General features: G+C 47.8%; 1 protein-coding gene across 1 annotated transcript in view; it reads left to right on the top strand.

Moving 5' to 3' along the window:
• The window catches only part of slc24a1 (solute carrier family 24 member 1), a 53443-nt gene that overhangs the window by 12424 nt on the left and 23291 nt on the right, over positions 1 to 17728 (top strand). Inside the window, exons 4-6 of the mRNA XM_063065105.1 lie at positions 355 to 463; positions 8482 to 8532; positions 11279 to 11365. Of these exons, the coding sequence (XP_062921175.1) occupies positions 355 to 463; positions 8482 to 8532; positions 11279 to 11365 (247 nt within the window). The remainder of the gene's footprint in view (positions 1 to 354; positions 464 to 8481; positions 8533 to 11278; positions 11366 to 17728) is intronic.

Raw genomic sequence — 17728 nt, 5'->3', positions numbered from 1 at the left:
TGTTGAGTGTGTGTCTTCAGGCTCCTGTATCTCCTTCCTGATGGCAGCAATGAGAAGAGGGCACGTCCTGGGTGATGGGGGTCCTTAATGATGGATGCCGCATTTTAAGGCGTCAGTTTATGAAGGTCCTCGATGCTGGGAAGACCAGTGCCATACGACCATGAAGCCAGAAGATATAGAAGCAAGATGAGGCCATTCAGCCCATCAAGTCTCCTCCACCCTTCTAATGGCTGATTTATTCTCCCTCTCCACACCATTTGTTTAAATTTGTTCAATTACCACTGAAAGTTCTTGTTCAGTCCTTGACAGAAATCAGATCGAATAAGTTGGTGTATTTTCTTGTTTAATATTTAGCCCAAAGCGGTTCTAACGCGAGGAAGCAGCATGCCCTCTCTACACAACAGCACACTGAGAAACACCATATTCCAGCTGATGATCAACACACTGGATCCCTTAACCGAAGGTAAATGGGCAGAACGGGGAACCGTCTCACCCTGGGACAGCCAGCACTGGGCACCTCAGTACCGGGCACTTCAGCACTGGGCACCAGCATTGAGCACCTCAGCAATGGGCACCTCAGTACACTGGGCACCTCAGCAATGGGCAGCTCTGCACAGGGCACCTCAGCACTGGGTGCCTCAGTATTGGGCACCTCAGTACACTGGGCACCTCAGCAATGGGCAGCTCTGCACAGGGCACCTCAGTGCTCAGCACACCAGCTCACTCTGGGTCAACAGCAGATGCCCCCTATACTGAAAAGTGGCACTTCTTGTTTGCAAAAGTTCATGGTAGGAAGATTAAGGCAAAAAAATTAATTCAATGTTAATCCAAAACAATAGTCTCCTGCACAAACCAAGAGGTCAGGCAGGCTGACCGTGTGAAGGTATAACCACAGTGGACAAAGGACCTACCTTTTGATGTTCAAACAGTTTCCGTGGAGGCATAACCCCTTTAATGAATCATTAAAGATTTGAACATCTTTCCTGATTTTCCCCCAGTGCTGATCTTCCCCATTCCTCAAATTCAAGAGACTCTCGCAGGTTTCCTTCTCGAGGCAGGATCTGAAATGAAGGGTCCAGTTTAAGGAATTGGGGCAGTCCAGTTCAGACAGAGATGGAGTGGAATTCTTTTTTCTCAGGGAATTGATCTCTCTCTCCCCCTTAGAGAGAGGTGCAAGCATACCAAAAGCAGACGGTGACAGACTCTTGCTAAGCAGGGAGTGACAGGTTACTGGGGCAGGAACATGGAGCTGAGATTGCAGGCAGGTCAACCGTGATATACGGGACAAGCCTGAGGGGCTGAATGCCCTCTAAATGCTCCGAATTCATGCAGTTACGTGTTCTGGAGAATGGACAAGCAGTCTGACCCCTGTTGGAGTGTTTCGAAGTCTGGCCACTTACGTAGAAGGATTGTCCTTCTATCCCATCACTGAACTTCCTAATACAGTATCTAGTTTCAAATTCTCAATAAAATCTGCCCTTTTTGCTCAGCCAGGAGACATTCTTCAGTTCACCTCTGGTGGAGCATTACCAGCCTTTCAGTGATAGAGAAGACAAGACTGGGAGGTGATCAGACAAGGTGGGCGCTGAAACTGTTGTCCTGTTCCTTTGGGGCAGAGCTCAGCTCCGTCCCATCCTACAGGACCTTCAGGGCTGCTGAGTCAACATCATTCCCTTGCCCCATCCAAGATGGAAAACTGCTCATAATGGCCAGGTCCAGCTGGTAAATTCACTGGAGGTTTCATCGTTACCTCCAGCCTTCAGGCTCTGCCCATTGGGTGTCCATAAGCTTGCTACACCCCAAGCCCTGTCCACTGGGTGTCCATCAGCTTGCTACACCCCAAGCCTTGCCCATTGGGTGTCTATCAGCTTGCTACACCTCAGTTGCTACACCCCTAGCCCTGCCCATTGGATGTCTATCGGTTTCCCCACAGCCAGTTTTAAAAGATGAACTCTATTTGTCACCTGTACATTGAAACATTCAGTAAAAGGCATCATTTGTATCAATGACCAACACAGTCCGAGGATGTGCTGGGGGCAGCCCACAAGTGTCACCATGCTGACATTGCGTGCCCTCTAATTACGAACCCTAACCCATACAACTTTGGACTGTGGGAGAAAACCCACATAGCCACGAGGAGAACGTACAAACTCCTCACAGACACTAGTGGGAACTGAACCTGCTTTTACAAGTGGCGCTGTAATGTGTTACACTGTCATACCCAGGCCCTCTGCCCAACTCCACACATGGAAGCCATACCTTTAACTTCCAAAGAGTTTTATTTCATCAAAAGAAGACAGAATATTAAAGCGGGATTGGCTTCCTCATTTCACTGCCCGTGTTTGGTGCAAGATGTTTGATTTTGTGTCACCATATCGGCACTGGGCAGAGATGATTAATGGACTGATTTATACACACTGCAGGTAGGCTTTCAACGCAGAATCTTCAAACTCACCCATCCACCATCAGGAGCTGAATTAGGCCATTTGGCCCATCAAGTCTGCTCTGACATTCGATCATGCCCAATTTATTATCCCTCTCAACCCCAATCTCCTGCCTTCTCCCTGTAACCCTTCGTGCCCTGACTAATCAGGAATCCACCAAACTCTGCCTCAAATACTCTCGATCACTTGGCCTCCACAGCCACCCGTGACAATGAATTCCACAGATTCATCAGCTTCTGGCTAAAGAAATTCCTCCTCATCTCTGTCCCTTTATCCTGAGGATATGAACCTGAGGTCTTGCTGAATGGTCTTGGCTCATGGCATGAGAAAGGTTGGGAGTCTCACTCTGTTCTGAGTTCTGAGGCTCTGCCCTGTGCTCGTGATGCCAGTACGTTCTGTACCAATTCCCTCAACGGAATGTCCCAGCCTCGACCCCGAGACCAGCAGCTGCAGCCTCCCTCCTGCTGGATCAGAATGTGCTTGTGATCCGAGGTTCTTCAGAGGTCAAGAATGAGGCAGGAAGCTTGCTGCTTACGTTCACTTTTGTGAAGTGCTGCAAGAACAAAGGAATGAAGGAGGAAGATAGCAAAGAGCAAAACCAAAGACTAGTGATAAGGAGGAAGAACAGAGACCAGTGTGGTCCAGTCCTCTACCCACACATTCCACTGCTTAAATTAACCAGTAAAGTAGCTCCTAGATGATGCCCACCACTGACACTGTTTCCAGAAAGGTACAAAGGCCACTACAGCCACTGAAAATCTCACTGACAATTATATGTCTATCGGTAATTATATACAAATGCTAACAAACAGAACCAAGTTAAACTACAAGGAAAAGAACAATTCCACAGGGCAAACCAACACTCACAGCTCCAACTTTTTCTGGGTCAAAGCTAATGGCCGGGATTTAAATTTCCTCTCAGAGTTCGGGGGGAGAAAATTAAACTGCACTTTCCCAGGATATAGCTAGGCCTGCCCCGTTACTAAAAGTAAAGTCTGTTAGTTTCAGTGTCAGGGATGGGTCCTTCTCAAATCTCTGCTCCGGACGTCAGAATTGTTTCCTAAGCTCACACAATGATAGCTCAGTGAAAGGACGAAGGGAACATTGGTGAAATCAGTGGAATTCACTGATCACTAAGTGCTGGCCTCCGTGCAAATCCCATGTTTGACCTTCCTGGTAACCTGGTGTGGTACCATCACCAGTTCGTGTCACGGAAAGTATGTCAGATGAAAGAAAGTTCTTGTGTTTTAATCAGATTTGAGGAAAAGCTGATCACAGCAAGAGCCAATTAGTTTAACACCAAGCGACGAGTCAGTGCGAGGCTGGAAGGACTGGATCCACACAGCCACACAACGGTTTCAGCACAGAGACGCCCATTCAACTGCCGAGTGTGTGGTTGGGTCTGTCCACAACTCCCCACACTCTGCCCTCTCCCATGGGTCCACAAATCAATTCTTATCGATGTTTCTTTGTGAAGGCCACACGTGAATCCTGCCCCCACCAATTCCCCAGCCTTAGATTTCTACTTCGCTCGACAGGTAATTATCTCCCCGGGTCACTCTTGGCTACTTTGCCGGTAGCTTTATTCCCTATCCCGAATTCCCAGTTCCTAATGGGAACAGATTCTCTCTGTCCACAATCCACAGGAATCTAAACCCCCCTGTCTGATCCTCTGGCATCCAGCTCAGTTCCAAAAACAATCGCACCTCCTCCAGTCTATTCATCCCTGACAACATTTGGAGATTGTCCTCAGAGACCGATTGATCTTGAACCAAATCCAGTGATTTAAAACTAAGAAATTTTGTAGGCCCGAAACGTCGACTGTACCTCTTCCTATAGATGCTGCCTGGCCTGCTGCGTTCACCAGCAACTTTTATGTGTGTTGCTTGAAATTCCAGCATCTGCAGATTTCCTCGTGTTTGAAATTTTGTAGGTGTTGGAAACCTTGAGCAACACACATGAAATGTCAAAAGAACTCAGCAAGTCAGACAGCATCTATTGAGAGGAACAAACTGCCAACATTTTGGGCCGAGTCCTGATGAAAGGTCTCAGTCCAAAATACCAGCTGTTTATTCCCCTCCATGGATGCTCCTCGACTTGCTGTTCCTCCAATATTTTGTGTGTTAGCCTGTGGATTGAACTCCAGTGTGTATTAACCAGGGGCTTAAACAGCACCGTGTGTTAACTAGTGATTTAAACACCACCATGTGTTAACTAGCAATTCAAACACTGCCGTGTGTTACCCAGTGGATTAAACGGTTTCTCATGTCCTCGCTCCCGTTTACAAAACCCAGAATCCTTGCTTTGACATTGATATTCCCAAACTTTCTCAGCCAGTCTGTACAAACCACTGTGTACTTAGCCCTTTACTCCAAATTGTCCTTCCTACCACAATGTAACACTTGGCATTAAATTACATCTGTCATCTCTTTTTAAAAAGAGGTGAAGAATATGTTAAGGGTATATTTTTAAAATACCGTACATTTTCTAAAAGGGTGAAGAATTTTCTATCCAGGTAGTAGATGTCAGTTACTGGGTAAACTCATGGCCAAGACAGGTAGATATCTGTACGTTAGATGTATAGATATCTGTACATTAGATGCATAGATATCTGTATGTTAGGTGTATAGATACCTTTACGTTAGATGTATAGATATCTGTATGTTAGGTGTATAGATATCTGTGTGTTAGATGTATAGATATCTGTGCGTTAGATGTATAGATATCTGTACATTAGATGCATAGATATCTGTACATCAGATGTATAGATACCTGTACGTTAGATGTATAGATATCTGTACATTAGATGTATAGATATCTGTGCGTTAGATGTATAGACATCTGTACGTTAGATGTATAGACATCTGTACGTCAGATATATAGATATCTGTACGTTAGATGAGCTGTGGGACACAGCAGTGATCTGGATGAGTGGTGGAACAGGGAAAAGGGGTCGAAAGGCTTCCTCCCCCTCCTGGCTCATGTACTGAACACCTGAGGTCAGGAGCTGGTGAACCTGGTCCATGGCACTGAAAGCTCTTTGAATAACTTACACAGCCTCCCCTGAACAAACGCAGCCATTTCCCGTCAACGCTGAGCAGGACGAGGTGGGCAGGGTTCTTCGGTGGAGTCGCCAGCAGCTGACGGGTCAAACGTATGTTTGCTTACGGCAGTAGAGAGGATGATTTAAACCCCACCCCGTGCTGCTCTGGAAATGTCACTCTCACAATATGACAATCTTGAACATTAGAATCTGCAAACTGCTACCCAACCAATCCAAACAACCGACCCTCAATCAGGTGGAGTTTCCCGGTCCACGCATTCCAAGAATAGCCTGGGCCAGCTGTCCAGTAATGTCCAATGCAGTGTCCGGTGATGTCCAGTACAGTAATCAGTTCCCAGTAAATTCTAGTGTGGTGCCCAGTAATGCCCAGCACAGTGACCAGTGACCAGTGATGTCCAGCATGGTGGCCACTGCCCAGTACCAGTAATGTCCTATGCGGTGACTAGTGCCCAATAATATCCAGCATGGCGACCAATGCTCAGTGGTGCCCAGTGCCCAGTTATGTCCAGTGCAGGGCCCAGTGCCCAGTAAAGTCCCGCGTTGCGACCACAACCTAGTAATGTCCAACGTGGTGCCCAGCACCCAGTAATATCCAGTGTGATGAACAGTGCCCAGCATGGTGACTGTTTTGTCCAGTGTTCAGTGATGGCCAGTGCAGTGGCCAGGGCCCAATAATTTCCCATTTGGTGCCCAGTGTACAGCAACACCCACCGTGGTGGCCAGTGACCAGTGCTCAGCAATGACCAGGGTGGTAACCAGTGACAATGTCCGGCACAGTGACCAGTGCTCAGTAATGTCCAATGCAGTGACAGTGATGTCTGGTGTGGTGCCCAATGCCCAGTAATGTCCAGCACAGTGGCTGGTGCCCAGCAATGACAACTACAGTGGCCAGTTCCCAGTGAGGTCCAACGCGGTGACCAGTGCCCAGTCATGTCCAGTGCCATGACCAGTGCCTGGAAACGTCCAGCACAGATCAGTACCCTGTGATATCCAGTGTAGGGGGCAGCACCATCCAGCGCAGTAGTCAGTGGTGTCCGGCATGGACATTCATGCCCAGTGATGTCCAGCATAATGCTCAGTGCCCAGAGATATCCAGTGCAGTGGCTAGTGCTCAGAAATGTCCAGCACGATGCCCAGTAATGTCCAGTGTGGTGACCAGTGGCCAGTAACGACCAACACAGTGAACAGTACCCAATAGTGTCTAGTGCAGTGGCCAGTGGCTAGTAAAGTCCAACGTAGTGACCAGCACCCAGTAATGTCCAGTGCAGGGACCAGTGCCCAATGATAATTAACACCCAGTAATGTCCAGTGCAGGGACCAGTGCCCAATAATGTCTGCTATGGCGACCAATGACTAGTAATGTCCAGCATAGTAACCATACAACCATAGAACTATAGAACACTACAGCACAGGAAACTGGCCCTTCAGCCCTTCTAGTCTGTGCTGAAACTTTATTCCACTAGTCCCATTGACCTGCATACAGTCCATAACCCTCCAGACCTCTTCCATCCATGTACCTATCCAATTTATTCTTAAAACTTAACAGTGAGCCCACATTTAACTCATCAGATGGCAGCTCGTTCCACACTCCCACCACTCTGAGTGAAGAAGTCCCCCCTAATGTTCCCCCTAAACTTTTCCCCTTTCACCCTAATGCCATGTCCTCTCGTATTTATCTCTCCTAATCTAAGTGGAAAGAGCCTACTCGCATTTACTCTGTCTATACCCCTCATAATTTTGCAAACCTCTATCAAATCTCCCCTCATTCTTCTATGCTTCAAGGAATAAAGTCCTAACCTGTTCAATCTTTCCTTGTAATTCAACTCCTGAAGACCCGGCAACATCCTAGTAAATCTTCTCTGCACTCTTTCAATCTTACTGATATCCTTCCTATAGTTGGGTGACCAGAACTGTACATAATACGCCAAATTTGGCCTTGCCGATGTCTTATACAACCTCCGCATAACATCCCAACTCCTATACTCAATATTTTGATTTATGAATGCCAGGATGCCAAAAGCCTTCTTTACAACCCTGTCTACCTGTGACGCCACTTTCAGGGAATTATGTATCTGAACTCCCAGATCCCTTTGTTCCTCCGTATTCCTCAGTGCCCCACCATTTACTGTGTATGTCCTACCTTGATTTGTCCTTCCAAAATGCAACACCTCACACTTGTCTGCTTTAAATTCCATCTACCATTTTCTAGCCCATTTTTCCAGTTGGTCCAGATCCCTCTGCAAGCTTTGAAAGCCTTCCTCGCTGTCCACAATGCCTCCAATCTTAGTATCATCAGCAAACTTGCTGATCCAATTTACAACATTATTATCTAGATCATTGAAATAGATAACAAGTTCTCAGTAATGTCCAGCGTGGTGCCCAGTGATGTCCATTGCAGTGCTGGTAATGTCCAGCGTGGTGCCCAGTGATGTCCATTGCAGTGCTGGTAATGTCCAGCGTGGTGCCCAGTGATGTCCATTGCAGTGCTGGTAATGTCCAGCGTGGTGCCCAGTGATGTCCATTGCAGTGCTGGTAATGTCTAGCGTGGTGCACAGTGATGTCCATTGCAGTGCTGGTAATGTCCAGCGTGGTGCCCAGTGATGTCCATTGCAGTGCTGGTAATGTCCAGCGTGGTGCACAGTGCCCAGTGCAGTATTGGTGATGTCCAGTGGGATGACCAGTGACCAGTAATGTCCAGCATGGTGCCCAGAGTACAAACCACTTACAGATAGCAGTGGGAATTAAACCTGGGCCACTGGCAGTGTAGATTGTTCCACTACCGCTATCCTACCATGCTGCCCCAAACAGAAATGTAAACCCAGAGTGTGGTGTCCAGAGGGAGGAGAGGTCAGGGTGGATGAGCGATTCACGGGGTGTGGTGTCCAGAGGGAGGAGAGTTCAGGGTGGTCCATTTTCTTGCAAAAACAATTCCTCTCCTCTGACACTCTGAACATTGCTCATTTCATTCTGTAGAGATGATCACAGACCGGAGTGTAAAGGCTTCTGTGTCCTGGGAGCAGAGGGGTAAGTGTAGAAACTTCAAGAACCACAGAACCATGGTGGACATCACCCTTTCCCTCATCAAACCTTCCCATCAAATATCGCCATCGCCCCTACCCATCACACAAAGTCCCATCACCTCTTCCATCCCACAAAGTCCCATCACCTCTTCCATCGCACGAAGTCCCATCACTACCTTCCATCACACAAAGTCCCATCACCTCTTCCATCGCACAAAGTCCCATCACCTCTTCCATCCCACAAAGTCCCATCACCTCTTCCATCACACAAAGTCCCATCACTACCTTCCATCACATAAAGTCCCATCACCTCTTCCATCACACAAAGTCCCATCACTACCTTCCATCACATAAAGTCCCATCACCTCTTCCATCACACAAAGTCCCATCACTACCTTCCATCACACAAAGTCCCATCACTACCTTCCATCACATAAAGTCCCATCACCTCTTCCATCACACAAAGACCCATCACTACCTTCCATCACACAAAGTCCCATCACTACCTTCCATCACACAAAGTCCCATCACCTCTTCCATCACACAAAGTCCCATTACTACCTTCCATCACACAAAGTCCCATCACTACCTTCCATCACACAAAGTTCCATCACCTCTTCCATCGCACAAAGTCCCATCACCTCTTCCATCACACAAAGTCCCATCACTACCTTCCATCACACAAAGTCCCATCACTACCTTCCATCACACAAAGTTCCATCACCTCTTCCATCACACAAAGTCCCATCACACAACCTCGAGCATTCATCACACACTCACTCACCTCATCTCCACACTTGCTCACTTCATCCCCTTCCTCACTCACCTCATCCCCTCCCTCACTCACCTCATCCCCACACTCCCTCACCCCATCCTCACACTCACCTCATCCCCACACTCACTCAACTCATCCTCATACACACCTCATCCTCACACTCACCTCATCCTCACACTCACTTACTCTTCCCTGTATTGTATAATTTACCTGCTTGACACCGTTCACATTCGTACGCAACCCATAACGTCCTTTCACCTGCTCGAAACCATTCACATTCGAATATAACCCGTATCGTCCTTTCACCTCCTCCCCTCCCACCATTCTGGGATCCAAGCCGGCAGCCATTCCCTTGGCCTTCTGGATGAGTGAACGGAAGTCAGTGTTCACAGTGATCTGGGAAACCAAACACAGGCAGGGAGGCGACAGTGTAGAAAACTTGCGTACTGTCCACAGGGTGACCGAGGCTCCTGTTACCTCCCACTTTAATCCCCCAACCTGCTCAGATCTCTGTCTGTGACCGCTGTAACAGTGAGGACTAGTGCAAGTTGAAGGAACAACACTGTCCAGGAATGCCCCCAGCCTCCAGCAAATCTCACGGCCGCAGTTACAGGGAGAGCCTGTGGTTTGTCATCGTGGCTACACGTTTGTAGAAAGTGCCAGAGGGAGCATTGGAAAGTTACTGCTATTGGCTGTTCACTGGATCGAGTGGACAGTCAGAGACCTTTTCCCAGGTCAGAAAAGGTGAATATGAGGGGGCAGAATTTCAAGGTGATTGGGGGAAAGTATGGGGGGATGTCAGAGGGAGTGGTGGGTGTGTGCGACGCCCTGCTGGGGGGGTGGTTGAGACAGGTACACTAGGGACATCGAAGAGACTCAGAGAGGCACATGGACGATAGAGAAAAGGAGGACTACGTAGGAGGGAAGGGTTAGATGGATCTTGGAGTGGGTTAAAAGGTTGGTATAACATCATTGGTCGAAAGGCCTGCACTGTGCCGTAGTGTTCTGCCTCAAAGTAGTGTTGTACCATGTGTGAAAAGGCTCGGGCAATCCGGGGGAAGGCGGGTGTCGGCCTGTGAGAACAGGTGGACATTATGCTGGGTCAGGAAGAATTCAGGAGCTATCTGGTGTTAGGTCACTGATGACAGAACTTAGAAAACTACTGCACAGTACCGGCCCTTCAGCCCTTGAGGCTGTGCCAGCATTTTAACCTACTCGAAGATCAACCTAACCTTCCCTTCTACATAACCCCGCACTTTTCTATCATTCATATGTCTAAGACTCTCTTCAAAGTCCTAAATGATCTGCCTCTACCAGCAACCCTGGCAGGGTGATCCACACACCCACCACTCTCTGTGTAAAGTACTTACCTCTAACGCCCCTCCCAAACTTTCCTCCACTCACCTTAAAATCATGTGCCCTTGTATTAGCCATGTCTGCCCCGCGAAAAGTCTCTGGCTGAGATTTTTTTAAGCTGATCATTGTCGGCCTAAACTCTGACATTAGATTTCTGTTGAAATGATTCACAAGGTGAATGTGATCAGGATCATATTCATTTTAGTTTTGTATTTTCATCCGAAGAGAAAACAAAGCCCCTCTCCTCCTTCTCCTAACTTGGTCCTGGAAATATCAGGGCTCAGTGATGCTGCCTCAGCTTTCCAGCTGAACCATTGAATTGGACAGCTTTGGAAGAGGCCACTCAGCCCATCATTTGACTTGATGCCTGACCTTGGTTGGCCTTTCACCATCTTTTGTCCAGGCTCACTGGGACATGTTCCTTCAAATTACCTTCCAAACCATTGTTGTTAAGGAGGTTCTACAGTGACAACAGACCATCAGTTCCACTTTCACTTGGTCCACTCTCATATCGAATATTAGGTCATCCCAGGAGCCAGGAGGTTCCAGGGGAGATCTTTCAGTGTCAGCTGAGACCTTGCAGAACCTTCTCTGTCTGTAACATCTCTTTTGTTTGCAGTGAAGTTTAAGCAGAAGGCTGAAGTAATGAACAGTATGGCCAAGGGAAGGGCAAGCGGAAAGGCTGAACAAGAGACCAAAATGAAAGGTGAGACCCAGAGGTGAAGAGATGCTAATGACCGGATACAGGGCAGGAAAGGAACGGCTGGTGTCCCTGTCGGGGCTATAAGCCGGGTCTCCTTCCTTGTCTGAGAGACCCAGTGATGAACAGGATGCCAATAACCAGATACAGGGCAGGACAGGAAAGGAAAAGGTGCTGTCACCTTTGGGGATACAAGTAGAGTCTCCTTTCTTGCCTCAGATTGTTTTAGTTTTCACAAACAGGAGAAAATCTGCAGATGCTGGAAATCCGAGCAACACCCACAAAATGCTGGAGGAACTCAGCAGGCCAGGCAGCATCTATGGAAAAGAGTGCAGTCGATCTTTCGGGCCGAGACCCTTTGGCAGGACTGGAGAGAAAAAGCTGAGGAGTAGATTTGCAAGGTGGGGGGAGGGAGAGATAAACACCAGGTGATAGGTGAAACTTGGAGGCGGAGGGATGAAGCAAAGAGCTGGGAAGTTGATTGGTGAAAGAGACAGAAGGCCATGGAAGAAAGAAGGGTGTGGGGGAGCACCAGAGGGAGGTGATGGCTGGGCAAGGAGATAAGATGAGAGAGGGACAAGCGGATGGGAAATAGTGATGTGGGGATGGGGGCGGGGGGTGGAGGCATTACTGGAAGTTTGAGAAATTGATGTTCATGCCATCAGGTTGGAGGCTACCCAAATGGAACATCCGTGAAACCTCACACGCTCTTGATCTTTTCAATGATTTCAGGTTACCTGACCCCCATCAACTTATTTTCACTGCAGATGACCACTGCCTATACACCTCCATCCTCCACTGAGGAGGCCTCAAATCCCTCCGTTTCCCCCTGGACACCAGACCCAACCAGTTCCCCTCCACCACCACTCTCCTCTGTCTGGTGGAACTTGTCCTCATTCGAAATAATTTTTCCACCAGCTCCTCCCACTTGCTTCAAACAAACGGTGTAGCCATGGGCACTCATATGGCTCCCAGCTATGCCTGTCTGTTTGTCAGCTACGTGGAACAGTCTATGTTCTAAGCCTACACTGGTGACTGTCCCGCACTTTTCCTACGCTACGTTGACGACTACATTAGTGCTGCTTCCTGCACCCATGCTGAACTCGTCAACTTCATCCACTTTGCCTCCAACATCCACCCTGCTCTCAAATTTACCTGGCGCATTTCTGACACCTCCATCCCCTTTCTCAATCTCACTGTCTCTATCTCCAGAGACAGCTTATCCACTGATGTCAATTATAAACCAACGGGGTCTCACAGCTACCTGAACTATACCTCTTCCCACCCTGTTACTTGTAAAAACGCCATCTTCTTCTCAGATTTCCTCAATCTCTGCCGCATCTGCTCTCAGGATGAGGCTTTTTATTCCAGAACAAACGAGATGTCCTCCTTTTTCAAAGAAAGGGGGGCCTCCCTTCCTCCACCATCAAAGCTGCCCTCAACTGCATCTCTTCCATTTCACACACGTCTGCTCTCACCCCATCCTCCCGCCACACTACCAAGGATAATTCCACTTCCCATTCCCCTTCCGATATTTCCATCAATGGCCTCCTCCACTGTTGTCCTCACCTACCACTCCACCAGCCTCCACATCCAGCACATAATTCTCCAAAACTTCCGCCACCTCCAACGGGATCCCACCACCAAACACATCTTTCCCTCCACACCCCCATGTTTTGCTTTCCGCAGGGATCACTCCCTACACAACTCTCTTGTCCATTAGTCCCTCCCTACTGATCTCCCTCCTGGCACTTATCCTTGCAAGTGGAAAAAGTGCTACACCTGCCCCTACACCTCCTCCCTCACACCATTCAGGGCCCCAAACAGTCCTTCCAGGTGAGGCAACACTTCACTTGTGAGTGTGTTGGGGTCATTTACTGTGTCCGGTGCTCCTGGTGTGGCCTCCTGTATATCGATGAGACCCGACGTAGATTGGGAGACAACTCCGCTGGGTATCTATGCTCCATCTGCCAGAACAAGCAGGATCTCCCAATGGCCACACATTTTAATTCCACTTCCCATTCCCATTCCGATATGTTCATCCATGGCCTCCTCCCCTGTCGGGATAAGGCCACACTTAGGTTGGAGGAGCAACACCTTATATTCCGTCTGGGTAGCTTCCAACCCAATGGCATGAACATTGACTTCTCAAACTTTGGGTAATGCCTCCCCCCCATCCCCCACCATTTCCCTTCCCCTTGTCCGCCTCTCATGTTACCTCCTTGCCCGCCCATCGCCTCCCTCCCCCCTTTCTTCTTTTTTTCATGGCCTTCTGTCTCTTTCACCAACCAACTTCCCAGCTCTTTGCTTCATCCCTCCCCCTCCAAATTTCACCTACCGCCTGGTGATTCTCTCTCCTCTCCCCCACCCTTCAAATCTACTCCTCAGCTTTTTTTCTCCAGTCCTGCTGAAGGGTTTCGGCCCGAAACGTTGACTGTCCTCTTTTCCATAGATGCTGCCTGGCCTGCTGAGTTCCTCCAGCATTTTGTGTGTGTTGTTTTAGTTTTGAAAGGAATGTTACACTATAGAAACCGCAGGGATGTGGGCAGATTGTCACTGGGCTCAGATGCCCTCCCCAAAGGTGTCACTGCCTGACTCACTGCCCTGGCACTGAGGCAGGGGACCGGGTGTTAGATGTGGCTGCAGACTGGGTAGAGACCCAGCAATCGGGAATTTTCCTTTGACTGTGTCGGGGTGGGCTGGAGGGGGAAGGTTCGTTAGAATTTTACCTTCACCGTTTGGAATGAAATGTGAAAGTTTTCTCATTTCACACTTTGAAGATTGTGATCAATGGAGTTTTCTCACAAAATTCTGATCAATCACAATTTCAGAATCAGGGTTAGTCTCACTGGCCGATGTCCATAAGACCATAAGACAAAGGAGCAGAAGTTGGCCTTTTGGCCCATCGAGTCTGCTCCGCCACTTTATCATGAGCTGATCCATTCTCCCATTTAGTCCCACTCCCCCGCCTTCTCATCATAACCTTTGATGCCCTGGCTACTCAGATACCTATCAATCTCTGCCTTAAATACACCCAATGACTTGGCCTCCACTGCCGCCCGTGGCAACAAATTCCATAGATTCACCACCCTCTGGCTAAAAAAATTTCTTCACATCTCTGTTCTGAATGGGCGCCCTTCAATCCTTAAGTCATGCCCTCTCGTACTAGACTCCCCCACCATGGGAAACAATTTTGCTACATCCACTCTGTCCATGCCTTTCAACATTTGAAATGTTTCTATGAGGTCCCCCCTCATTCTTCTAAACTCCAAGGAATACAGTCCAAGAACGGACAAACATTCCTCATATGTTAACCCTCTCATTCCCAGAATCATTCAAGTGAATCTTCTCTGAACCCTCTCCAACGTCAGCACATCCTTTCTTAAATAAGGAGCCCAAAACTGCCCACAGTACTCCAAGTGAGGTCTCACCAGCGACTTATAGAGCCTCCACATCACATTCCTGCTCCCATACTCTATTCCTCTAGAAATGAATGCCAACATTGCATTCGCCTTCTTCACCACCGACTCAACCTGGAGGTTAACCTTAACGGTATCCTGTACGAGGACCCCCAAGTCCCGTTGCATCTCAGAACTTTGAATTCTCTCCTCATTTAAATAATAGTCTGCCCATTTATTTCTTCTGCCGAAGTGCATAACCATACACTTTCCAACACTATATTTCATTTGCCACTTCTCTGCCCGTTCTTCCAATCTATCCAAGTCTCTCTGCAGACTCTCCGTTTCCTCAGCACTACCGGCCCCTCCACCTATATTCGTATCGTCAGCAAACTTAGCCACAAAGCCATCTATTCCATAATCCAAATCGTTGATGTACAACGTAAAAAGAAGCGGCCCCAACACAGACCCCTGTGGAACACCACTGGTAACCGGCAGCCAACCAGAATAGGATCCCTTTATTCCCACTCTCTGTTTCCTGCCAATCAGCCAACGCTCTATCCACGTATGTAACTTTCCTGTAATTCCATGGGCTCTTATCTTGTTAAGCAGCCTCATGTGTGGCACCTTGTCAAAGGCCTTCTGAAAACCAAATATACAACATCCACTACATCTCCCTTGTCTAGCCTACTGGTAATTTCCTCAAAAAATTGCAATAGGTTTGTAAGGCAGGATTTTCCTTTAAGGAAACCATGCTGAGTTCTGCCTATCTTGTCATATGCCTCCAGATACTCTGTAACCTCATCCTTGACAATCGACTCCAACAACTTCCCAACCACCGACCTCAAGCTAACAGGTCTATAATTTCCTTTTTGCTTCCTTGCCCCCTTCTTAAATAGCGGAGTGACATTTGTAATCTTCCAGTCCTCCAGAACCATACCAGAATCTATTGACTTTTGAAAGATCATTGCTAATGCCTCCGCAATCTCCACAGCTACTTCCTTCAGAACACGCGGGTGCATTCCATCTGGTCTGGGAGATTTATCTACCCTTAGACTATTCAGCTTCCTGAGTACTTTCTCTGTCGTAATTGTGACTGCGCACTCTTCTCTTCCCTGACACCCTTGAGTGTCCGGTATACTGCTGATGTTTTCCTCAGTGAAGACTGATGCAAAATATTCGTTCGGTTCCTCCGCCATCTCCTTATCTCCCATTACAATTTCTCCAGCATCATTTTCTATCGGTCCTATATCTACTCTCACCTGTCTTTTACTCTTTACAATACTTGAAAAAGCTTTTAGTATCCTCTGTGATATTATTTGCTAGCTTCCTTTCATAGTTCATCTTTTCCCTCTTAATGACCTTCTTAGTTTCCTTTTGTAAGCTTTTAAAAACTTCCCAATCCTCTGTCTTCCCACTAATTTTTGCTTCCTTGTATGCCCTCTCCTTTGCTTTAACTTTGGCTTTGACTTCTCTTGTCAGCTACGGTTGCATCCTTTTTCCATTGGAAAATTTCTTCTTTTTTGGAATATACCTGTCTTGCATCTTCCTCACTTCTCGCATAAACTTCAGCCACTGCTGCTCTGCCATCTTTCCTGCCAGTGTCCCTTTCCAGACAACTTTGGCCAGTTCCTCTCTCATGCCACTGTAATTTCCTTTACTCCACTGAAATACCGACACATCAGATTTCGGCTTCTCTTTCTCAAATTTCAAAGTGAATGCAATCATGTTATGATCACTGCCTCCTAAGGGTTCCTTCACCTCAATCTCCCTAATCACCTCCGGTTCATTACACAATACCCAATCCAGTACAGCCGATCCCCTAGTGGGCTCAACAACAAGCTGTTCTAAAAAGCCATCTCGCAGACATTCTACAAATTTTCTCTCATGAGATCCAGTGCTGACCTGATTTTCCCAATGCACTCGCATGTTAAAATCCCCCACAATTATCATAACACTGCCCTTCTGACAAGCCTTTTCTATTTCCTGTTGTAATTTGTAGTCCACATCACTGCAGCTGTTAGGAGGCCTATAAATAACTGCCAACAGGGTCCTTTTACCTCTGCGATTTCTTCAACCCATAAAGATTCTGCACCTTCCGATCCTATATCACCTCTCTCTAATGATTTAATATCACTTCTTACCAATAAAGCCATGCCTCCCCCTCTGCCTACCTTCCTATCCTTCCGATACACCATGTATCCTTGGACGTTCAGCTCCCAGAGAAATGCATCCTTTAGCCACGTCTCAGTGATGGCCACAATATCATACCTGCCAATCTGTAGCTGTACGACAAGATCATCCGCCTTATTCCTAATGCTGCGTGCATTTAAGTACAACACCTTAAGACCAGTATTTGGTACTTGTTGCTTTGATTGCACTGCAGCTCACCCCAGTGGCTGCAAATCTGCCCTGTCACCTGCCTGTCTTTCCTGACATCTTTACTGCTCACTATCTTAGATTTATTTCTGATTTTCCCCTCCTCTGCTCTATCACTCTGGTTCCCATCCCCCTGCCAAATTAGTTTAAATCCTCCCTAACAGCTCTATTAAACTTTCCCGCCAGGATACTGGTCCCCTTCAGGTTCAGGTGTAACCCGTCCATTTTGAACAGATCATACTTCCCCCAGAAGAGATCCCAATGATCCAAGAATCTGAAGCCCTGCCCCCTGCACCAGCCTCTCAGCCACGCATTCATCTGCCTGGTCCTACTATTCTTGCCCTTGCTAGCACGTGGCACAGGTAGCAATCCCGAGATTACTACCCTGGAGGTCCTGCTTCTTAGCTTCCTTCCTAACTCCCAGGAATCTCTCCTCAGGACCTCCTCCCTTCTCCTATCTATGTCATTGGTACCAACATGTACCAAGACAACTGGCTGCTCGCCCTCTCCCTTCAGAATATTCTGGACCCGATCCGAGACATCCCGTACCCTGGCACCTGGGAGGCAACACACCATGTGGTTATCTCTGTCA

The sequence above is a fragment of the Mobula hypostoma genome, chromosome 13 (genome assembly GCF_963921235.1).
Source record: "Mobula hypostoma chromosome 13, sMobHyp1.1, whole genome shotgun sequence".
In the NCBI taxonomy this organism is placed as follows: Eukaryota; Metazoa; Chordata; class Chondrichthyes; order Myliobatiformes; family Myliobatidae; genus Mobula; species Mobula hypostoma.
Note: the sequence above shows the minus strand (reverse complement) of the source record. Positions and strands in the feature narration are given on the sequence as shown.